This window comes from Aethalodelphis obliquidens, unplaced genomic scaffold (genome assembly GCF_003676395.1).
Source record: "Aethalodelphis obliquidens isolate GAN/ISIS:26980383/991018 unplaced genomic scaffold, ASM367639v1 scaffold8, whole genome shotgun sequence".
In the NCBI taxonomy this organism is placed as follows: domain Eukaryota; kingdom Metazoa; phylum Chordata; class Mammalia; order Artiodactyla; family Delphinidae; genus Aethalodelphis; species Aethalodelphis obliquidens.
This window is the reverse complement of record NW_020837952.1, coordinates 46,777,278-46,801,882: the sequence shown is the minus strand read 5'-3', so window position 1 is coordinate 46,801,882 and position 24,605 is coordinate 46,777,278. Positions and strand designations below refer to the sequence as shown.

Sequence of the window (24,605 nt, the reverse complement as noted above, 5' to 3'; positions counted from 1 at the left end):
AAGAGATTGAACCATCCCTCCACCTTCCATCCCCTTGGGCTCTTGGGCTCTAGTCCGCCCCCAGTGGGGGAACCTGGGTACTGCCCAAGTAGAAAATGGGACTCAACGGTCATGAGCCCTGTACAGGGAATTCTCTTCTTAGGGGTGTAGAGAGACAAATGAATGGGGGAGGGGGCAGAGGTGGAGTCCACAGAAAGAAGATTTCTCCCCATCTTAACCCTTAGAGCTGTTTGCAAAAGGTGTGGTTGCCTGAGAAGGGAGTGGGAAAGAGGTGGTTTTCTATCAGGAGAGGGGTCTGTGGCCTGGCCCCAGGAACATCAGTAGAGAGGGTATGGGGTTACAGTTCATTTTGTAGGGGTGTTTCTGTGAGAGGGGTTACTGGTCGAGTAGAAAGAGCTTGGCTTTGGAGTAAGTACTAAAACTAATACTTAATGAGCACTTGCTATGTGCCAGGCTCTGTACCCCCATTTAAAAACTTACTTTTCCTAATAATCACACACAGAACTGTTATTAGCTCCATTTTGCAGAGGCAAAAACATATAAAATGACTTGCCAAAGATTACCCACGAGAATTTGACCCCATAACTGTGGACCCCAAATTTCATTGGCTTAACCATTACTCTTACATTGCATGCTGGGCTCTAATCCTAGCTTTGCTCCTTACTAGCTGTGTGGCCTCGGGCTGATTGCTTATCCTCTCTGAGGCTCATCTGTTGTAAGTGGAGGTAATATATTTTTCTATAGGTATTATAATGGGGAATAGGGATAATGTCAAAATAAAGGGGCCAGCACAGAGCCGGGGACATGAACAGCAACCAACAAAATACAACTATTATTTTTATAATTATAATTATCTTTGCAACCCCTTCTAGGTCTGTAATCCCATGACTCTCCTAGACAGTTCTTAAAAGATGGATAGTGGGTTGACAGGCTGCCTGGGCTAAGAATGTTCATCTCTAATCCCACTGGCCTGATTGTTGAAAGAAAGACATAAAGTAATTACACAGAGTTATAACACAGTTGCAGATGCACACGCATGCACACTCATAGCTACCAGGAGACTGGGGTCTGATAGAGAAACAAACCTATCACTCTCCAAACGTTATCACTGCGTTCATAATTACCTTTGGTTTAGTCCACCTGGGGCAGCTGGGAGTATGAACACAGCTCCCACAGTTCCCCTAGTACGCAAGAAAAGAAACACTTAAAAATCCAGAATATTGGGAAACACAAGGAATGCCCCAGGTTAATGCCTTGATTATGTGACTAAGAACTTAATTAATCTTAAGATTCTGGCTATGATCAAGAATATAAAAGCAAACACTCTGTAACTTTGCCATAGAGAATTCTGAAGGTATGTCGTGGACCTCAATTCCTTAGTCTAGTTCTTTGAGGTAAAAATTCCGTTAGATGGCGGTGGACCAGGGCGGGGTCACACAGGCACACGGTATAGCAGCAGTGGGAAATGTGGATGCAGGTGTCAGTTCCATTATAAATCAGCTGCAATTGTTTTAGCTAATCACATTCTTTGATGCTTAGTCTTCTGATCTATAAAACAGGGATAATAATTCTTGTTGCTATTTGATTTTCAGGGGATTGATAGGTGAGGAAAAATGATTAACTGAAAAAACTGTCTGTATATATACTTTGAAAGTGAAGAAATTAACAACTGGTTTTTCATCTCCTACTCCGGCTGACTGTTATCCTGGTAATTTGGGATATTTATTGAATGCCTACAAGTTGCCCGGTACAGAAATCAACTGGTGACAGACTTTGCCATGTGAGTCACTTCACCTCTTTGAGACTCAATTTACAAGTTTGCATAACAGAGCAGATGATAACTGCTTCTACTATTGGAGAGGGGTAAGATGAGCACTGAGCCAAACAGTAGGCTCAAAGGTCAATAAATGGCACTGGGTGGATGAATGTGTGTGAGATGTACACACGCCTCATACAGTGCAGGACCCGGGACGGAAGTTCAGCCAGTGTTAATGAATGAGCAAATGAATGGAAGGATGGTGGCATGTATTAGATCGAACCACATGAAACTGCCACTTTTGTAGTCATACCCTGTCAAGTACGGCATTTCTCATGGTTTTTTCTGGCAGAGGCTCAAAAAGTGCTTGTAGAATGGTTAAGGGAATGACTGAATGGGTGGGCGGGTTTGAAAATGACTGGTAGAACAGTGGCACACAGTTGGTTCCCAACAACTGTTTCCTTAATGGCGGGGGGATGGATGGATGGGTGTGTGGGTGGATAAATGAGCACAGGCAAGGCTTGTACAGGACTAAGTAGACGTTAATCTGAAGAGCACTGTCATGTGGCGCTCTGATCCCTTGGGTCCTGTGTTCACTGGGGACCAGCCCTCTGTGGCTTCACAGCAGGGTCCCACAACCCATGAGGGCTGTTCCTTGGCCCAAGGTTCCCTTACTACAGTAGTGTTTTTAGGACTGACCGAGACATCGAACGTGGTAAAAGTGTCACAGCGGCCCCCCAGGGTGGGGTCGATCAGTAGACAGTCAATGCCGTAGGCCACGCCCAAGTCAAATAAGAGCTCCCGCTGCACAATTCTGCACATTTGGCCGTTCAGGAAGAGCTCGCCCTGTGACAGAGGGAGAGAGAGCAGAGGAACAGTCAACAATCCTCAGACTTCTCCTCCTCCCAGGCCATGGAACGTGGCCAGCACCTGCTAGAGTCACAAAGAACTGATATGTACCGACGGCCAACATCTTTATCTCAGACACGCAGTACGTATTACATCCGAGTACTGTCCTTCGTGCTTTACCTGTGCAAATTCTTTCAATCCTGACAACATCCCGAGGATGTGGCTACTCTTGCTGGTATCCCCATTCACGGATGAAGAAACTGAGGCACGGAGTGGTTAGATAACTCGCGAAGGTGACGCAGTCGGTAAGCGGTGGTGCAGGCATTCACGCCCAGGCTGGCAGCCTCAGCCCACACTCCTGGCCACTCGGCAACACCGCCTCTACCAAGGTAGAAACGCTGGCAGTGGGGGTAACAGGGTGGGGTAGGGATGGCCTGGCCGTGGCCCAGGATAAACCTGGTTGACATGGCCACTTCGCGTGCAGTTACCCGGTTTTCATATTTAGTGCCAGCACCTAGCACAGCTACCGGTACAACTTCCTTTCCAAAATATACACTGATGGGCTTTACCCTTTTAACGATAACTTTTTCACGTATACTAGGCATTGTCTAAACTGTGCTCTAGATACATGATTTTGTTTAATGCTTGCAACAGTCCTCAGGCTTTCTTTCCTAAGGTCCACCCAGCTAGTAAATTGATGGATATATTTCCCCCCCAGGAAGCAAATGCTTTTAGAAAGTTCCACGAAAAGGAAAGGATAAATCTCTCTCTAGTGTTTGATGGGATGTACACTGTGTAACTCAGTGGAAAGGACACTGGAAAACTGCAGTTGAGTCCCCCCACTTCTACTTATACACTGTGTGAACAAGTCCCTGAACTTTCCTGAGGTTTAATTGTTTTTACCAGGTAAATAGGATTAATGATTCCATTGCATAGAGTTGTTATAAAGTTCCAACTAAATAGTACTCTGGGGACTTCCCTGGTGGTCCAGTGGTAAAGAATCCGCCTTCCAATGCAGGGGACGCGGATTCCATCCTTGGTCAGGGAACTAAAATGCCACATGCCGTGGAGCAACTAAGCCCGTGTGCCACAACTACTGAGCTCGCTCGCCTCAACTAGAGAGCCCGCGTGCTGCAAACTACAGAGCCCATGCGCTCTGGAAGCCACACACCACAACTAGAGAAGAGAAAACCCGCACGCCACAACTAGAGAGAAGCCTGCGTACCAAAACGAAGAGCCCGCACGCCGCAACGAAAGATCCCGTGTGCTGCAACTAAGACCCGATGCAGCCAAAAAACTAAATAAATAAAAAATAAAAAAAAATAGTACTCTGAGTACAAAGTGCCTGAAAGTTCTATTAGCACTCAGGATGAACAGTGAACATTTGTCTTCTTCTTCTTTGATAAATGTCCAGTTTGGTCTATGGAGACAGTATAGTTGATCTCAAGAGAGTACGTACATTAGGATAACTTTCCAGAAGTTGGGATGTAAAGATGCTAACACTCTTCACATTCGGTAACAAATTCAATGCAATTCCAATCCAATCACCAAAGGGATTCTGGCTTGTCAGAAGATGTAAACAGAATGTTATCTGGGACTTCTCAGAAGGCTCCTTGAAGGTCATCAACTCAGCTTGGAGCTGCATCCCTTTTGCCCTTTCTCCTTTCTACTGCCTGGAAAGTGGACATGATGGCTGGAGCTCCAACAGTTATGTTGGACCTTGAGGTGACTGTGAGGCTGGAAACATGTGCTGCAGAGCAGGAAGACAGAAGGAGCTCCCCCAGTGAGCTATCGTACTAGCTCTGGATTGGCTACTTCCAGATTTTTTTTTTATAAGAGAGAGAAACCCTTACATATTTAAGCCACTGCCATTTTCCATTAAATAAAAGATAGAGGATGTAGCTACTATTATCCCATCAGACCCATTCATCACATGGAATTACAGGAAGGTAATATTGTTAAGGAGCTAGCCAAGGAAGGTGAAAATTGCAAATTTTCTCTTTGTTGGCCTATCTAGGTAGATGTAACCCAGAGCTGGCTCTGACATGCTCTGAGAGGGCTGGAGGGGAAGCTGCAGTAGGGCTGGGAAGGAAGGAAAAGGAATGACAGTGTACTTTCTTGCTTCAGGGAAGCGTCTCACACTGGAAAATAAATCTTCCCCAAAAATCAACCAAAAGCTGCTCTCTGCAAGTGTCAAGGGAGGCTCCCTGACACCTGGTGAGGGCTTGGGCTGGACAGGACTTTTCAGGTTTTTCATATCCACTTACTCAGGGGAGATAGCCCTGAAGGCAGTGAGAGAAAAGAGCTTGCTGTCAACGTGGGAAAAAATGAACAACTCCTGGAAGGGGCAGTGGTTGGAGAATGCACTCCCAACTTCCACTGGGTGACGATACTCACGATGTCACTGCCAGCTCCGCACTTCACACTCAGCTCGGAACCTTGCAGGGTCTTCCAGGTAGCAGACCTGGGGAGATCTACTGCCAAAACCTGTAGGAGTGATGATGCCACATTAACACCCCAAATCTGGGCTGAAGAATGGCCCCAAGGAGCTTCCCCAACAAACCAAATTCAGACACAATTTTTCTAAGAGTACTAATAATTCCAGCTTTAAAATGACAGTAGATATAATCAAATGCAAGAATAAGTGTGGGCTCTCTAGGAAGTTGGACATTTTTTCTGTGGGGAAAGTCTCCTCCAGCTGGTTTCAATCAGCCTTCCATCCCCATCTATGCTCGGGAGTCCATGGAAGATGCTGCGTTGGTGTATGAAGCCCGTGGCAGGATCGGAGTTAGGGAGATGGCATAGGGCGCTGTGATGGGTTGAATTGTGTCCCCTCAAAAGTTTTACTGAAGTCTTGGTCCCCATTACCTCAAAATGTGACCTTGCTTGGAAATAAGATCATTGCAGATGTAATTAGTTGAGATGAGGTCATACCAGAGTAGAGTGGACCCTTAATCCAATATGACTGGTGCCTTTTTAAGAAGAGAGGAGAGTGCCATGTGAAGACACAGAAACACACAGGGAGAAGATAGAGAGCCATGTGGCAACAGGGCCAGAGACTGGAGGGACACACTACAAGGCAGCGTTGCCAAGGATGTCTGGCAACCACCAGAAGCTAAGAGAGAGGCAGGGAGCAGACCCTCCCCCAGAGCTTTCAGCAGGAGCAGCCTTGTCAACACCGTGATTTCAGACCTCTGGCCTCCAGAGCTCTGAGGGAATACATTTCTGTTGTTTCAAGCCACCCAGTTTGTGGTAATTGGTTACGGCAGCCCTAGGAAAACACTACAGGTCCTATGAATTCACCAGAGGGAGGGCATTTGGCCTTCCTGGATTAGGTGTCTCATTCCTGGAGGGAAACAGGGTCCCGGCTGAGGACCCAAAGAGACAGGGTTTTAGCAAGAGCTGCCATGTTCCCACAAGATCCTGCTTCCCTGATGCCAACAGCTGGCCACAGCTGGATGAATCAGACCTTTGCCTAGAAACTCTGGAATTGGGAGAGATAGAGTCATTCTGGGAGAAACGTGGGGACTGTCGTCAACGGCCACTTTGCCATGTGAACTAGGGCAGGGAGGAAGCTGGTCTGCAGTACAAGAGGGGAGGGATGCTCTTGGGTGTTGGTTAAAGTTGGGACAAAAACAGTGGCCAGTGGGAGAAACAGAACGAGATGTGCTACACTGCAGGGGTCAATTCACCACAGGCAGTCAGAGGAGGACACAGTGGGGCAGGGGATGCTCAGGCCACCTTCGCACCGTGGTGGGGGTGGGGGGCGAGAGATGCACGGACAATTCCTGGATTTCATCACCCCAGGGGGACCCCTGCAACTCCCGTCTGTGTGAAAACAAAATACCTTGGAATCTCGGATCACGTGGAACTTCAAATATTCCTTCAACTTGTCCTTGTTGTCTTGGTTGAACAGGAAGTCCTGTTGTTCAGGGGGCAGGGCTTGGAGGGCTTGGTCGCTGGGCCAGAAGAGAGTGACCGGGGTGTGGATAGGGTCAGTGATGACACTCAGCAAGCCCGAGTCCTGAAACGCAAGGAGCTGGTCACATGCGCAGCAGAGCCCAGCCAAGAGGCACAGGCTCTCCTTGAGGACCAGAGCCAGCCAGCCCGGGGTCCCCTCCGTGCCTGCCCTGGGGCTTCTGGGGACTCTGGCTGGTCCCTAAAACTAGGGGCCCATCAGACTCCAGTCATCCTGACCTTCATTTTCTTAGAAAGTAAAACAGAAAGTCAAATTCTGGGCTTTTGTTAATAGGGAAACACTTTAGCAAGTATCCTTCTCTCTTTTTTTGCCACTGCTCTCGTCCAAATATTTTAATTTCTGGAAGACCCACTTGGCACTTTTCTCATGTTTCATTAAAAATAGCGAAACCTATGCAATATTGAGATACTCCTGTATATTTATAAGACTTCTAGATCACACAGAGTCAAAAAAAGAACTTGCCAGATGAATGGGTAAGAATCATTTTGAGAACCTTCTATGGCAGGGGTGCAGCATACATTTTTTTTCTGATAATTTTCCCAACAACACTATGAAGTAGGCTTTATTATTCCCTTTTTATGAGCCCCAGAGAAGCTTGCTACCTTGCAATAAAAGCCTGTGTTCAAGCAGACCTGATGTCCAGGTATGGGGGGTAGTATAAGGTTTAGGGGCTGGGTGGGTGGGCAAAGATACTGGTCTGTAACACCCCTGGAGAGTCTCATTAAGAACACCTTCAAATCTCCATTTCTAAAAAGCTCCCCAGAGAACCCGAGCCCCAGGCCATTTTGGAAATCACTGGTCTACACCAGGTTTGTTGACTGCGCCGTGGGAGCCCCAGGGTTCTTAGAGCCCTCCTGGGACTGCTGGGGTCAGGTGGCGGAGAGGGGTCTTGGAGAACCCCGCTCCTTCCTGATTCTCCTCCGAAATCTTTGAACAAGAAGTTTCTCTACTCAATTCGTGGGAGTCACCTCTGAAGTCAGAAAAATGTGGTTTGAAATGTAATTTCTGCCCGTCTCATCAGCACAGATTTCCCATCTCTGTGTCTCAGTTTCCCCATCTTGGTAACAGGGGTGATAATTCCAGATGTGAAGCACCTATTTCAGGAACGGGCACATCCTAATTCCTTTCCCTCGCTCCAGCCTCAAATACCTCAATTTCTAACTCAGCCAGGGAACAAACCCTACAACATTTGGGGAATGGAGTGGCAGAGAATGACTTTGTTCTTCAGAAAAGTAGGACTTTCCCAAAGATCCCACAACAGCTGGCTGGTGCCGCAGACAAAAACCACACAACAAACAAAAAACCCTCCAAACACCAAACCTCTTTAGGTAGGTTATATCCCCTGAGGTAACTTTCCTGCTAGGTTTTTACCTGTATCAAGTTGCTAAATTTGATGTAGCCATGGTTTATTGCCACTGTTGTAAGATTTTGCTGCAAAGATAATAAGAATGGGAATGAAACTTTTCTGCCTACAGTTCACAAAGCACTTTAACAAAAGCTCAACTGAATAAAACGAGGGGAAGATAGTGTGGCAGGTACTGTAGGTTGGCTCGTCAGCACCCACCCCAGCTCCACTGTACCCATGCCTTCCTGCTTTACAGAGGCTGGATGGCCAAACACTGCATTTTCCCAGACTGCCTTGCAGCTAGAGTCCCATATGTGATATGGGATACCCCAGGCGGAGGTGCTCGTGCAAGACTTAGAGGTGAAAAGAAACAACATGAGGTGGTGGCGGCTGCTAGCAGGAATATCAGATCTTCTGACAAGCACAGGGTGGAGGCATCTGGTATCCGGACTCTCATGTCCTAGTGATGAGGCTGGAGACAGGTGGCATGGGCGTAGCTGGTATAGGACAGCCCTACGGTGAAGTCAGGTGTCCTCCCTTTGTAGGTGTCCCTGGGCTGCTTTGTTCCCAGCTGTGTAGCATCTGAATTAGGCTCTTTGGTTTTCTAAGAGATTTGGTGATATACTTAATATCTTTAGAAACTCTTCTTTATTTAAGTGAGATATAGTAGATTCTGCTGTCTGCAACGAAGAACCCAATACTAATAAATAACAAAAAAGTTGAAATTGTCTTTTCTGTCAATTGAGAAGACGTTTTACTCCTGGTTCGGTTTTAGTGGTATCTGTCTGTCTATCTACCTACCTACCTACCTACCTATCACCTATCTATCTATCTATCATCTATCAATCATCTATCATCTGTCTCTCTCACACATCATCATCACCATCCATCTATGTAATTTCTCCATCTTCCAAATCTATACAAGACCACCTGACCTTGTGGACGCTAAAGAAAAACGTATGAAATCCATTCACTTATTTAAAATAGCCTTTTGCCTATTTACTTCTTACTAAGAATGGTATTTATGAGCTTTTTAATAGTAGCTTGAGATTGAAGCAGCGAAATTAAAACGTCTTGAAACAATGCCTCAGAATCAGAACGGAGGTAATAAATGATGAGTATTGTGAGTCATTCCACGCTGAGAGCCTGACAATGAGTTCACCCACCAGAATCCTTCCAGAGGCATCTTTAGGGGTGACAAGCAAGTTTTGGGGAGATAGCAATTTGTCTATGATGTGGATGATTCCGTTGGTACTGATGATATCACTGGATATGATCTGAGCTTTATTATTTATCAACACTGTGTCCTGAAATCAATCAAAAAAGAAAAAAAAAAGGAAATGAGCACGAGGAGAAACAGACACAAAATCACTTTTTTCAAAACGTTTCACGAACACGTTACATCATCGTGAAAGTGAATACTTGCGTAGAGCCGTGGGAAAAATCTGAAGATACAGATTACTTGAGCACATTTTTTATTATGATTATATTAAAAAAAACTGAGACAAGAATGTAATTTTCACCTGGAGAAGTTAATAGCAAATAACCAAAACAGTCACTTCACTGTGATTCTCAGATATGAAATAAAAAGCAGATCAAAATTGGCTTCTCTTTCACATGTGTTCTCTACACCACCAGCCCCCCTGCTGACCCCACTACACACTTTTTTCCCTTTGTAATGGATTCCACAGCCACCATTCCTTTCTCTTTGTGGGAGGGAAGGGATCAGCAGGGTCAAATGCTTTGAACAAAAGCTTTCATCCCTCTCCAGCTTCTGACCAGTGCTACCAAAAGCAGATCTCTTGACCGCCTGAGGCTGCCTTGCCTCTGAGTTTCAATTCCAGCTCTAATATTTACTTGCTGTGTGACCTTGGAAAAGTTGCTTAACCTCTCTAAGCTCAGTTTCCTAATTTGTAAATTGGGGAACATAGTAGTGTTTTCATGATGGGAAATCCCCTACATGATGGGATTATTTTGAGGATTAAATCAGTTAGCACACATAAGATACTTAGGGTAGTACCTGGCATATAGCAATCACTCCACATGCGCTAGTTGTTATTGTTATTATTCCTCTTACTACCCTAAGGAAGAGGAAAGAGAGAGGGCCCAAGGAAAATGGGCACCTTCCAGAGGTGGCCTCTCTTACCTGAGAGACGGAGATGACAATCGACTCCCCTTGGAGGGAAGTAGCATTGGGGGTCAATTTCAGGTTTTCCAGAAGCAGCTGGTGGCAGGCGATCACATGGTACCGAAGAACCTGGGGCATCAGGCCCTGTTTGTCCCAGTCCTTAATCTGCTGTAGATCAGAGGGTTCCAGCCAGAGTCAGAAGCCTTCTGCTCCAACTTTCCCTTTCGCTGTCCTCTCCTCCAGACTCTCCCCATACCTCTGTCCCCACCCAGACCCCGGGAAGTCGGCAGTCGGGGTTGGCTTGTAGTCAGGGTTACGGTAGAGATTATTCAGGCAAGAGGGAGAAGGCAGCCCTAGTTCCTTTCCTGCTTCCATTGTAGAATCTCAGAGTAAAAGGGAACTTGGAGTTCCTCTGGTCCAGCATTTCACAGCACATGTGCCAAGGACCCCAAGTCCCGTGAGATGCTACTTGAAAAACAAGTGCTCTTGTGAAAAAATGCCGGGTAATACCACATAGTACAGCTCCCTGTTGCAGAGATGCCTGGGCCAGATTTACACCGTTAGTATGGAGAAGCCCACCATGCTTCGTCATTCGTAAATCAAACGACAAACAATATTAACCATAAAGTCAGTGTGATAATAAAGCCCACGAGGTTATCATCGTTTCATGATAACTCTTTGGTGCTTAAAAAAAATCAAATGTCAAATTTTTTTCAAAAACTATTTCTGTGTCCCTGCTTCACTGGTGTCCAAAATATATGCATACAGAAGCAGTGTGGGCGGGAACGCAGGTTCTAGAGTCATGTCTGAGTCCTTGCTCCACATTTTGCTAGTCGTGTGACCTGGGGAAAGTTACTTCTCTCAGTGTCCTCAACTGTTAAACGGGGATGATAATAGCATTCAGCTTACTGTGTTGTCATGAAGACTGTCATGAGTTAATCTATGCCAGGTACTAGAAACAGTGTCTGGCACAATCAGTAAATGTTTGCTACATTATTATATATTAATAGGTAATCCAGCATGAAGAGTCCAAGTGAATGTTAAACAGTAAAGGCTCTGATAAGTCCTGCAAGAAAAGAACCTATTTATATCCCATTAATATAGCATTTCTTTTCATTCCTTTTTTTTTCGGGGGGGGTGGTGGTCGCTGGGAGCTTTGAATTATTTAAGAATTGTTGGTCTTTTCTAACCTCCTACCCTATTCAGGAATGTCCTTTAGAAAGTCTCTGGCCAGTGGTTACCCCAAATCCACTTGAATGCTTCCCCTGAGAGGGGTCCTTACACTGAGAGGCAGCCCCTTCCATTACTGGTCAGCTCCAGCCAATCCTAGATCTACTGTCCAGAAATGTCTTCAGTGTTGTCTCCAGGGTAACGCCCAGAGACTGTGTTCCAATCTCAAACCTCTTTCACCTGTCTCTAGCTTCATGCTTACCTGGGGTTCCTCGTCAAAGGCTGCAGATAAAGGTGCCAGAACAGTGAAGGGGCCAGGACCAACCAGGTCTCGTACAGAATGCTCCTGTAGGAAGGAAGGTGGGGGCCACGTGCCATGTACTTAACATAAGTACAGGCAGGGGCTCAAACAACTAGCAGAGAGTACATGATGGCAGAGGGAAGAGAAAACTGGATAGGGAGACCAGTGTTTTATTTAGTCTTAGATTCAGAGTCATTCAGATTCTTAGACGTTGAAATAATGTTTATTTTTATCTGGGTATAAAAATAACATATGCTGACTGTATTAAAGATTTGAAAATACAGTATAAAGAAGAAAATAACTACCCATAATCCCACCACCTAGAAGGATCTCTGTTATTTCCACATAATTTTTTCCAGTGTCTTTTCCACGTACTAAATGTTTTCTGTTTGGGATAACAAAAATATAAGCAATAAGATGACTTACTGTTCTAACTGTCTTCTTGCCAATGCTAAGATCCTACGGTTACTTATATTTTCTTCTAGGTTTTATGATTTTATTCTTCTAGATTTTTATCCTTTATTCTTCAATATATCTGGAATGTATTGTGATGTAAGAGGTGCAGAAAGATCTAACTTAATACTTTCACCGGGAGAATTAGCCAATTGCCCCAGTAATGCTTCTTGTCTCCACAGGTATGATGGCAGGTTTTTTTTATAAACTACATTCTCACATGTGCAGTGGGCTAGTGCAACATTTATTCCACTCTTTTATGCTGCCCACCTGGGGCCTGAGAAGTTCACAAATGACCAACACAGAGCCTATTCCAGAAATGCCGTTTCCTGGATTTATTCTAGTCTCACCTACTCTGGAGGTTACAGATTTATCCCATATCTGGCTTGAGACCCAACTCTTCCAGTTAGACAGACACACACATTCTTACCAGCAACTGGAAGTAATACTGGGATGTTTTGGGGTTCTTGGGAAGCTCCTGGAAACAAAGACAAGGAAGGTTCACTTAACATCTGTGAATTACATACCAGAATGTCATTGTAGGACAAATTCTGTAAGATTGAGAGTATCTACCATCATTTCAACCGGAAATCTGCCTCATCTATAGGCTCACAGTTGATGTTCAGAACGACTCATTTTTAAAAGTTCAATATTAAAAAACTCAGTTATAGGTTTATGGCAGATTTAGTTTCTTTATCAACAAGAATATTTGATCAGCCAGAATGCTCTAGTCCCTCTTTAAACCAAATAACAGGATGTTCACGTTGTAATAGGTAGAACTTTACAAGTATCCCAAGGCTTCACTCTCTCCGCCCAAGGGTGTTCACACACACACTCCAACAACAATCCACGTCACGGCGATGCCTTTGAGGTACTGTGTGCTCTGTGCCCACTACACACATTATCTCATTGAAATCTTATAACAACCTGCTGGGGCTGGTACCATGGTTATTTTCTTTTACACGTTAGAAAACGGATACACAAAGAGGTGATATAATCTGCCCAAAGCCACATTACTGACCGGCAGAGCTGAATTCAAACCCAGGTGTTTCTGACTCTAGAACTGTTGATCTGAATCACTGAATTCCCACTGCGAGATACAATTTCTTTTCATTGTCCATTTATATGAAAATAGTCTTTTGTATTTTATAGTTTTATAGGTAACAAAACCCTTGCACCCTCCTTAGCTCCCTGGATTCTTGGCACGGGGAGGCAGGTGGAGTTTACTCTATGGAAACATGCCTCGTGTTACCTGATGGATGTTGCCACGGCAGGTAAGCCCATCCCCAATGTAGTTAGGTTTGCAGGTACAAGTCCTTTCGTCTTCTCCGGTGTGATTGCAGAGAGCAAATTCACTACAGCCGCCATTTTTCTGGTAGAATTTCCAAGGAGTGGGGGATAGGAATGAGACCAGTTAGTTTGCCAGCTCTGCCAATGTTCACGCAGCGATTCTGTATTGAAATTTACTTTTTGTCTCACTCTGTAACTGACTGGCTTGCCTTATTTGCCCTTTTCCTGAACTTGCCTTCCAACTCTCTACAGTTATAAGGGCCATCCCACTCCCGCAGCCTTACACAGGCACACCTTCTGTTACTGCACTTCGCAGATAATGTGGTTTTTACAAATTGGAGGTTTGTGGCGATGTCAGATGATGGTTAGCAAGTTTTAGCAATGAAATATTTTTAAATTAAGGTATGTACCTCGTTTATTTATTTTAACTCCTAATGTCTTTTGTTTTTAACTGAAGTATAGTTGGTTTACATACATTGGTCTTTTAGACATAATGTTATTGCACACTTAAAAGACTTCAGTGTAGTGTAAATATAACTTTTATATGTATTGGGAAACCAAACATTTTTGTGACTTGCTTTATTGTGACGTTCATTTTATTTTGGTGGTCTGGAACCGAACCCGCAATATCTCTGAGGTATGCCCATATCTCAGGATGGCAGCCCATCCCAGCAGATCTCCAGCCCTGAATAGCTCAGCCCAGAGCTGCCAAATGGGAAATTTCTCAGCACCTGGGGGTTAACTAGAAAGGCAGCAAGCATGTTGGATACTTCTCAGCTTTAGGCTGAACTCTAATCCATCATAGCAAAGGGAAAAGTCATCAGCTGGAAGGCAGTCAGTATGAAACAGGCCAGCACGGGGGACAGTAGGGACCTCAACTGGAGAGGAAGGGCTTTAATTACGCGCTGTCTGTGCTGTACTCACGCCCACAGCGGGAGGCTTTCAGGTGGGCAGTGACATGAACGAGGAAGGAAGGTGTATGAACCGGGCCCCGCGGGGGATCAGTGCCTCGCGGGAGGAACAAGCACCGCGCACCACGAGAAGTGGTCAAGGGTGTGGCCTCTGAGTCAGACAGGCGTGCGCTCAAGTTCTGGCTGTGCCGGGCGCTCGCTCTGTGAGCTGGGGCAGAGACCTCTGTTCTTCCTGCTCTGCGGTGGGTTGAATCGTGGCCCCCTGCAAAGCTATGTCCACGGCCTAAGCCCTGGTATCTGTGAATGTGACCTTGTTTAGAAAAGGAGTCTTTGCAGATGCAGTGGAGGATCTCGAGATGAGATCGTCCTAGATTAACCAGGGGGTCTTAAGACCACAAGCGTCCTCACTAGAAGAGGAGACACAGACACAGAGGGGAAGCCACGTGAAGATGGAGGCAGAGACTGGAGTTTCTCCAACACTGCAACTGGGACACGAGGGAGAAATGGCCCAGAAGCAGCTCTGACGGGGCCCACCTCAATGCCCCGCCCCTAGACGCGGAGAAGGGGGCACCGCAGGCCAGACCTCGGGGCGGGGGCATACTCACGGTTAAGCAGACATTGATGAGTGTGCAGACCTTCCCATCTCCAGTGTATTTTGACAAACAGTTACAGGCGGCCTGTCCAGGAGGAAGGGGAAATGGGTCATTTCACAGAGAGGTTCTGCTGGCTGTCAGCTCTGGTCATCATCCAGTTTCTGACGTATGCAATTTCCTGCTCGTTCACAACATGACATGGACTGAGGGAGGCACAGCCTGGGTCCCCGAGCCTCCAGCTTCCCCGCCTGAGTCTTCTCACCCCTCGACCTCTCCCCTCCTTTGTGCTGGAGCCCTCACATTTCCCCACGTCCCCAAACCTGCTCCCGCGGAAGGCGCCGCAAGGGGCACAGTGTTGGGGAATACGTGGCTGACAGAGGCCTTAACACCGTTATCTTCTGCTGTGGCACATGCATTTCAGAGCCTCAAGACAGAGAAAAATGGTAAGATTCTGGGCATCAGAAAGCTGAACGAAAGGAGAGCATTGCTGGAGACCTTCTAGGTGCTTCTGGAACCATGTGGTGTTTGCAAATGCCACTTCTTCCCACTCTAGGGAAGGCCCTTCTCCCTGTGCACCCTTTGTCCCCTGCCCCTCTCCCCTTTTCTCCTGCTTCCCAAAGAATGGCATCCTGGGGAATTCTTCCAGAACCTCCTCTAATGTATTTATTTCATGCTGCTGCTCCCTAGAGGTCTGTCCTCAGCCCCTGTCCCTCAGGCCTGGGTCTAACTACCCAGGAATTTGCTCCTAGGACAACGTAGGCCCCCGCGGAGACACAGCTCACCTGGTTGGGTCCTGTTTGCGTGCACTCTGCGTGCTGGTGACAGCCACCATGGTTCTCCAAGCACGGGTTGATCTCTTTAAAACAAAAAGCAACACCTGGCATGAGAGTCAAGCCTCATTTTTTTTTTTTTTTTTTTTTTTTTGCGGTACGCGGGCCTCTCACTGTTGTGGCCTCTCCCGTTGCGGAGCACAGGCTCCGGACGCGCAGGCTCAGCGGCCATGGCTCACGGGCCCAGCCGCTCCGCGGCATGTGGGATCTTCCCAAACCGGCGCACGAACCCGTGTCCCCTGCATCGGCAGGCGGACTCTCAACCACTGCGCCACCAGGGAAGCCCAAGCCTCATTTTTTAAGTAAAAAAATGCCTTGAGGTACCAGCCAGGACGGCTAACTGACCGAGGGGAGCAAGTGTCAAGGCGTGATTCGGTTTTCTGATAACGCCGAGGCGGAAGTCACCCAACAGGGAGGGCACCAGCTGTGGTTTCTCAAAACCGGCTCCTCAGAGGCAAGTCTGCGGGCTTGCCTCTGTCCCTCTATTGACTGAATATGAGTGTTTGCAGCCAAGGACTCAAAATAATAGAATTTCGGAGTGCCACTTAACGTGCTGTGAATGAAGAGATGTAGGAATTTAAAAACATATACCACTGGTCACCATCACCGTATAATTGGTTCAGAGAAGAGTCATCAGTAGGTGCTAAATTCAGGAGGACATTTGGTGTGGAGCAGGATACGTGCTTGGTGTTAAGCGTTTCCTAGACGATTGCTTATGGGCAGCAAAGGGGAAACAAGTCAATGTACGGTGGAGAAATCAGACAGCACCTGGACCGAGGGGTCACAATTAAAGGCAGCTGGAAATCGCGGGTGAGGGATGGTACGTACCTATGCACACGATGCCATCGCCAGTATAGCCTGCCTTGCACACACATGCCCGGCTTCCTGGGGTGGTTCTTTTACAGACAGCCCTACGAGAACAACCTCCATTGCTGATCTCGCAGGCGTTGATTGCTGTAGAAGAGAAAGATGACACAGAGCAGGGCGGGGGTGGGGGGGGGAATTGATGCGTTTTTACTTGAATCATTGAGAAACGGAAAATACTCCAAAACGGTAGGCACTGGATTAAATATGGATAGCTCAAAAGGATGCAAAGCACCAGATGCCATTGGTGAATTCTACCAAACGTTTAATAAATGCCAAATTTTCACATACTCTTCTAAAAACTGAAGGAGGAGGGAAGACTCCTCAATTCATTCTGAGACCAGTATTACTGATACCAAAACCAGACAAAGCCATCACTAGAAAAGAAAATGACAGACTGATATCCTTTATGAATATAGATACAAAAACCTCAAGAAAATACTTGCAAATCAAATTCAGCAATATGTAAATAGGATTATATACCATAACCAAGTGGGACTTATGTAGGAATACAAGATGGTTTAACATCCCAAAATCAATTAATGTAATATAGCACATCAGTAGAATTAAAGACAAAAACATGATCATCTCAGAATGAGCAAAAACATTTGTCAAAATTCGATACCATTAATGATAAAAACACTCAACAGACTAGGAATAGAAGGGAACTTCCTTAACCTGATAAACGACATTTTTCATTGATGAAAAACCCACCACTAAAATCATGCTTAATGATGAAAGACCAAATGCTTTCTCCCATGATCAGGAATAAGACAAGGTCTGCTTTTGCCACTTCTGTTCAATACTGTACTGAAGGTTCTGGCCAGGGCAATTAGGCAAGAAAGAAAGAAGAGACATCCGGATTGGAAAAGAAGTGAAACCACTTCTATTTGCAGATGCCATGATCTTGCTATGGAAAATCCTGAGGAATCCACTAAAAACAATTAGAACTAATAAATGGTCCTGGGTAGGACACAGGAACAGTAGGCAAAAATCAATTGTATTTCTGTACAGTAGCAATGAGCAAACTGAAAATGAAATGAAGAAAACAATTCCACTTACAATAGCATTAGAAGATGGACTCCATTTAACAAACTATAAAACACTCTGAAAACTACAAACATTGTTGCAAGGAATAAAAGATGACCTAAATAATGGAAAGACATTTCATGTTCATTGATGGGAAGAATTAATATTGTTAAGAAGGCACTACTCCCCAAATCTGATCTACAGATTCAAGGCAATCGCTGTCAAAATCCTGGCCGACTCCTTTGCGTAAATTGACAAGATTATCCTAAAACTCATTTGTAAATTCAAAGGACCCAGAATAGTCAAAACAATCTCGAAAAAGAAGGACAAGTTTGGAGGACTCACGCTCCCTAATTTCAAAATTTACTACAAAGCTTCAGTGATAAAGACAGTGTGAAACTGGCATAAGGATCTATATGGAATTGAATTAAGAGTCCAGAAATAAACCCATACATCTAGGGTCAATTGATTTTCCACAAAGATGCCAAGATGTTATTTCAATGGGGGAAAGAATAATTTTTTCAACAAATGCTACCGAGACAACTAGATATCCATATGGGAAAGAATGAATCTGGACCTCACAATATATACAGAAATTAATGCAAAGTGGATCAAAGACCTAGATCCATTTGGAGACCCCAAGATGTGTGTTTGAGTGTTGGCTTGGCCTTCGTTCACCGTGTGACTTTGGACAAATCACTCAATTAATAAGAACTTTGGGATCCACCTGTATAGGTTTACTTACAGGTTTGGATAATGTATATGAAAATGTTACAGAAATGTTGGTTGTTACATTGTGTCCTCTGCTTTTGTTATTTTTCCCCAAAGCAGGGGGCAAGAGAAACATTACAGTTATTTGCCTTTCCAGCTGTTTTCACTGGCGTGCTGTACACATCCTACTGCAGGGTACATCGGGGACAAACTGGTGCAGTCATTGTCTAGCTCCACCACAATCTGCACTGAAGCCCGCCTGGACACAGTGCTAAGTGTCTCCATTTTTCTAGCACTAAATACGTGTTGGGCACCATGAGCGTATTAGCTCACATTTATCGAGTGCTCTGTGCCAGGGATGTTCTAAGCACTTCACAGGTATTATTTAATTCAGGTTATCATCCAACAATCCAGTGAGGGAGATTCTCTTATGAGCTACAACTTACAGATGACAAAATGATGCAAAGAGCAGTCAAGCCACTTGCCCAAGGTGACACGAACTATAAGAACATAGATTCGAACCCAGGGAGTGTAACGCTGGGGCTGTTTTTAATAGCTGCCTCATTCTGTTGTTGTACGTGGAGAGGTCATTTCATCCCCAAACTACTCTGCGAGGGGAGAGAGTTTTACATTTACTTTACAAATGAGCTAAGGGAGCCCAGGGTAGTTTAGAGACCCACCCAAGGCCATGTGGGGATTGGGGGGAAGAACCAGGGCTCAAGCCTCTTTCTATCCCCACTCCGGAGTCCCCCCACACAGGCCACATCCTAGGTCAGCCACATCAGTGGTTTCTAAAGCTCTCCAGATGATTCCAATTGTGGCCAAGGCTGGGAGAAAAGAACAGGGGCGGTTGCCCCACACATTCCAAAACCAACACGCCCTATCCGTGAACAGGTGTCCTGCTCCCCGGGCACGATCAGCTGCCCTGTTACGTCCAGTTCACCAGCAATGGTTGGCAGCAGCTGCCCATTTAGTCTGCAGGAACACAGATCCCTCAACAGCTCATGCTATTCTCCTCCCAGCAAATTCCTTCTTGACTTGCCTGTGCAGACCGTCCCGTTCCCTTGGAACCCTGCTGCGCATTTGCATGAGGCGGCCACATCCGGACTGAGAAGGCAGCTGCAACAAGAAAGGGCAAGTGGTGTTCGTAGAAAAACGCACAGCACCCCACCACGGGACTCACAATACCCTTCATCCCTAGCATCCCAGCTCTTACCCCCATGAGGCACTCTGAGGTCCCCGCCCAAGGCTTGGGTGGAGAGTCCATCCCTAGCATGGCGCTGCCACAAGCAGCTAAAACTGGAGTCAGTTATCAGGCAAACTACAGAGTGTGTACATGTAGGCATTGGCCCAAGGATAAGGAGGGTAGCTGCCCATCTTTAGAGAGCATCCTATGTGCTGGGAGCTGTGCTTCACACATTATTTTATGTAACCTACACAATATCCAATAGCCCTAACAGGTAGGTATTATCATTATTCCCATTTTACAGATGAGAAAACCAAGGCTTAGAGGCATTAAATAAGTGACTCAAGGTCACACAGTCAATGGAAATGACAGACGCTGATTTGAACTCAGGTCTAACTCCAGCTACTGGGCTCTTGATTAATTAACCCATTAAACCCCTCTGGGAGTTAGGAGTATGAAGTTCCATTATAAAGAAAGAAGGCTTGGCTGTGAATTGCAAGTAAGGTTGGATGAAATTGAGGCCCACCAGCCTCCCTCTGCTTCTGTGGAAGAGTCCCTGTGGCTTGAATGGGGGTAACAACTGGCACTTTGCCAGCATGTCAGGTAACTCAGGTGGCAGCGTGTTCAAAAGGCTGGACCTGCAAGCTGATGGTGGCCTCATTTTTAGTTTCGTACTTAAATTAATCATAAATCCTCAGAAATGGTCTCAGGAAACTATTTCCCTAAAGATAGGGCCTGGGTGGACACATGCTACTAGGAAAAAAAACCCCTTGCATTTTCTCTTTCTGACTGTTCCGATGAACCTAGGGGCAGGACAGGAATAAAGACACAGACGTAGAGAATGGACTTGAGGACACGGGGAGGGGGAAGGGTAAGCTGGGATGAAGTGAGAGAGTAGCACTGACATATATACACTACCAAATGTAAAACAGCTAGTGGGAAGCAGCTGCATAGCACAGGGAGGTCAGCTCCGTGCTTTGTGACCACCTAGAGGGGTGGGATAGGGAGGGTGGGAGGGAGACGTAAGAGGGAGGGGATATGGGGATATATGTATGCAAATAGCTGATTCACTTTGTTATACAGCAGAAACTAACACACCATTGTAAAGCAATTATACTCCAATAAAGATGTTTAAAAAAAAACCCCCAAAAAACCCTTGCATCGCCTCCAAAGGAGGCTAAAGGGGACGTACTTGGCACTGGTGTGGCAGGTCCCATTGCATTCATCTTTTGTGATCTCTGAAAAAGAGAACCAAATGCTGTGTCAGCCCTTCTTTACTAAATCTCACTCAAGAACTTTTAGTACTTGATGCTAGGAAAAGATTTACTTCCTCACAAGTAACTGGTATGCATCACGTGAACTATGTAAAACTATGTGACCGTGTAAATCTTTTTTTACCTTGGCTTCTAGGAAGCTCAGAGCCAAATCTGAAGGTCAGTTACACCAATGGAATGTCTCCTGTGTGCCGGTCCCCATGGGAGGTAGTGAGGATGCACATTCCTCCTCGGAGCTTAATTTTCTATTTTATTTATAATTCCTATGTTCCTTATTCTTTCTAATTTTTCATCATCTTGTTACAGAGTGATATAAATAAGCAAATACTAATTCTAATTAAGATGAAGTTGTTGTTGTTATTGTTTTGCATGTGCAGAAATAGTGCAGAGTCTGGCATGCGGCAGGTACTCACCACCTATTTGCCAAATCAGTTCCTAAATTTCCTGGAACAGCATAATGTTTTTACCCTGGATGCCCAGCTAACAGATACTTCCTGGCAGGGGAAGATCCAGAAAGAAATTGTTAGAGACGAGCAGAAGGACCCACAGGGTTGGTTGCTCAGGCTAAGAGCTTTTGAGAAAGAAATCTCATTAGGCCTGGCCAAGAGAAATCTCATTAGGCCTGGCCTGGTTGTATAGAAGGTCCTGAAACAGAGACCTGGCTGCGAAAGTGGTCTGTTTTGTGTCAGAGGGAATATTTACAGGCTCCAGTGGGCTAGAGTAGATGCAATGCAGTTCTGTGCCTTTATGTGTGCTTTTCCTTGAGCCTGAAAATCTCTTTCTCTCCATTCTCTATCTCTGAAATCCCAATCACCTTTTAGGTCCTCCTCTCTGATATCTGCTCTAAACCGTTGAGCCAGCTTCAGTTAATTGGAAGTGACTACATGGTGTGCTCTTTTGAAAAGGATGTGGTGCCCCTATCTGACCTCAGAGGAAGGAGTGCAATGATCGATGAATGATGTCTGACATGGCTTGGGAGTGGGGAGTTTGCATGCGAACAAAGAACAGTCTAGTCTGGTCTAGAGGCGCTTTACTCTGCACTCTCATATCGCAATTTTCTGAACACGATTGAACATTTATTTCCATTACTAGACTGAAGCCCCTTAAGCAGAGTGTGCAGTGGAGACCAGGCTGGAAAACTGGGTGAGTGCCAATTGGTGAACAGCTCTGTACCACACCTTGCTAAGGTGTGTCTCCTATAGGCAGTGAAGTTTCTCCTACTGGAGGCTATAGAGAATCAGAGCAGGTTGTCAGGTACTGGGGAGGGTGGGTAACAGTGCTGCTCTAGTCCAAATGTTTATGTCCCCACTCCCCAACCCATATTTTGAAACCTAATCTGCAACGTGCTGGTACTTGGAGGTCGGACCTTAGAGAGGTGATTAGGTCATGAGGGTGGAATCCTCAACCAACGAAATTAGTGCCCTTATAAAAGAGAACCTGGAGAGCTCCCTTGCCCCTTCTGCCATAACATGAGAAGACGGCCATCTGCAACCCAGAAGAGGGCCATCACTAGAACCCAACCATGCTGGCACCTTGATCCTGAACTTCTAGCCTCCAGAACTATGAGAAATAACTTTCTGCTGTTTATAAGCTGCCCAATCTATGACGCTTTGTTACAGTAGCCAGAACAGACTAAGATATCTATGTTTTAGAAAGTTCTGTCTGGCAGCAATGTGGAGTATGGAACGGAGGGAAATAGGACAGGAGGCAAAGAGATGAATCACAAGGCTGCTGGTGAGAGGAGCAGCAGGGGGACGGGCTTGAAAACTTGTCACAGCCTCCAGACTGTTCCCTGTCCCTTTAAATGTGGCTGGTCCTCCCATACACCATGCTCCTATAAGCATATAAATGACAGTCAAGGGTAAACCCCCAGATTAACCCTGGCTGCCACTTATGTCTTGATCTAGGGATTCCCCCAGGCTGTCTTCCTGTTTATGTGACCCTGTTGCTCCCTGCTTCCCTCTCCCAGGCCCTCTGAACCCTGGCTTCACACACCAGCATTCGATATCTGCTCTAGGATGTCTTTTTGGCTCGAGACCACTCACACTTCCGACTTTAGCTTTTCAACAAAATCTGAGTTCTCTTGACTTTAACATAACCTGGAGCTTTGAGCAAAGACACTCCTTCTGACAACCCCACATCCCTGGAGCCCTCACTGGGCTGGCAGGCACCTGTGACTCCTCCCCAGCCCCTGCCCCAGGTGAGGGGGACTCTCTGATACCTGCTTCCAGGGGTATTCTCTCCAACCCAGTGTCAGGGTGATCTTTGTAAAATGCACATCTCATCACATTGCCGCCCTGCTCAAAACCCTTGAATGGCTTCCTGTTGGCTTCGGCAGAAGGTCCGCCATCCTTAGCCTTTAACGAGCTGACTCCTGCCTACACCTCTAGCCCGTTCTCATCCCACTTTCCTCGTTGCCTCTACATCCCTCCCATTCTGCAGTCCTTTGGTCCTGTAGATGTGCAGAGCCTTCCCACATCTTTGGGCTGGGCCATGAGCTTCTTTCTGCCTGAAATTCTCTCCCCTCTCATCACTCTCATGGGGGCACATTAGGAGTCATCAGTGCAGCGTGGGGGGCTGGGGAAAACGAGCCTGCTCAGACCCTACTCGGGGGAAAATAAATTGATACAGTCTCTGGAGGACAACTTGGCAGTAAGCAGCAAAACTTTCCCCCAAACTGCCAACTTCTAACTCACCATCTCAAGGAATTTAACCAAATAAATTAATAAGACAAATGCAAATATATATATGAACATATATACGAATATATATATATATATATATGAATGAGATACTCATTGCAGCATTGTTTATGATAGCAGAAAATTGATTTTAAGAGGCATGGTACAATCAGATAATGGGATATTGTATAGAAATTAAGAAAAATGATATTTACCTATAATTATTCACATGAAAAGATACTGATTATATACATTGTGAAGTGAAAGAGTAGGTTACAAAACTGTGTGAAGAGTACAGTCCCATACACACATGTATATACCTAGAACAAGGCTGGAAGGCCAATACAAAACACTAATGATTGTTTTGTCCCTGTCTTGGGAGTATGAGTAATTTTTATTTTCTTTTTAATGCTTTTCTTTATTTTACAATCTTTTTGGCTGCAAGTAGGAATTACCTTATCACCAAAGGAAGAAATAAAGATGCCATTTCTATTTTAGAAGGAGAAAAACATGTAGCTGCTGAGAAGTGAGGCTAAGAACAGATCATAAGTACCGAAAGGCTGGCTCTTACCATCGTCACATCTCACTCCTCGCCAGCCCACATCGCAGTCGCAGGAGCCGTCACCCGCGGGTCCTTGACTGCATCTCCCATGGACACAAGTACACGCTAAGTGGAAAAACACCCACACATTGTTAGACTTCTGACCCGTGTTCAACAATTCACTTTACATCTAATACTAAGGTTCACTTCGGTGCACGTAATTCTACTGTCTGGTTCTAGATGATCGTTGTTGCTCATGGGTTTGGGGGGTCGATTCCCAGGAAGGGCGGGGGCATAGGAGGGAGCTAACAGGTGAATTAGGTCATGCTTCAACAAAGACCACCGTCTGGGGACCGTGTAGCACTGTGGGCCAGTGACCCAAGCAGTGTGAGAGTGTTTTTGGCTGAGGTTATCTGAGGAATCGTGGTTATACGGGACCCATTTGGGACGCAGCCATGTTTGTCCCCTGAGAGTAGACTTCAGAGAGAAGCCCACTCGGTTCCTATAAAGCCGGTGCACCACCACCTTCTTGGACAACACAGAAATGCCGATTCCTTGGTTACGCAGCAACACTGTGAACCTCTTTGAGAACTGGATGAAAGTTAAGGATGCCTTCCTCAGAAAAAAAGCATTCAGCCTTGGGGGTGTGCTGGACCCCATGAGGGTCATCTGTGGATCCTAGGTTAGGAAATCCTGCATAAATGCAAGCAGATA

General features: G+C 45.7%; 1 protein-coding gene across 1 annotated transcript in view; it reads right to left on the bottom strand.

Moving 5' to 3' along the window:
- The window catches only part of STAB2 (stabilin 2), a 158,420-nt gene that overhangs the window by 27,806 nt on the left and 106,009 nt on the right, over window positions 1-24,605 (bottom strand). The window contains exons 39-54 of the mRNA XM_027107363.1: window positions 23,922-24,017; window positions 20,588-20,633; window positions 19,252-19,328; window positions 16,434-16,559; window positions 15,558-15,631; window positions 14,788-14,859; window positions 13,234-13,353; window positions 12,412-12,459; window positions 11,490-11,573; window positions 10,076-10,222; window positions 9,096-9,236; window positions 7,956-8,015; window positions 6,453-6,629; window positions 5,003-5,092; window positions 2,456-2,602; window positions 1,125-1,181 (exon numbers count right to left, since the gene is read on the bottom strand). Of these exons, the coding sequence (XP_026963164.1) occupies window positions 1,125-1,181; window positions 2,456-2,602; window positions 5,003-5,092; window positions 6,453-6,629; window positions 7,956-8,015; window positions 9,096-9,236; window positions 10,076-10,222; window positions 11,490-11,573; window positions 12,412-12,459; window positions 13,234-13,353; window positions 14,788-14,859; window positions 15,558-15,631; window positions 16,434-16,559; window positions 19,252-19,328; window positions 20,588-20,633; window positions 23,922-24,017 (1,562 nt within the window). The remainder of the gene's footprint in view (window positions 1-1,124; window positions 1,182-2,455; window positions 2,603-5,002; window positions 5,093-6,452; window positions 6,630-7,955; window positions 8,016-9,095; window positions 9,237-10,075; window positions 10,223-11,489; window positions 11,574-12,411; window positions 12,460-13,233; window positions 13,354-14,787; window positions 14,860-15,557; window positions 15,632-16,433; window positions 16,560-19,251; window positions 19,329-20,587; window positions 20,634-23,921; window positions 24,018-24,605) is intronic.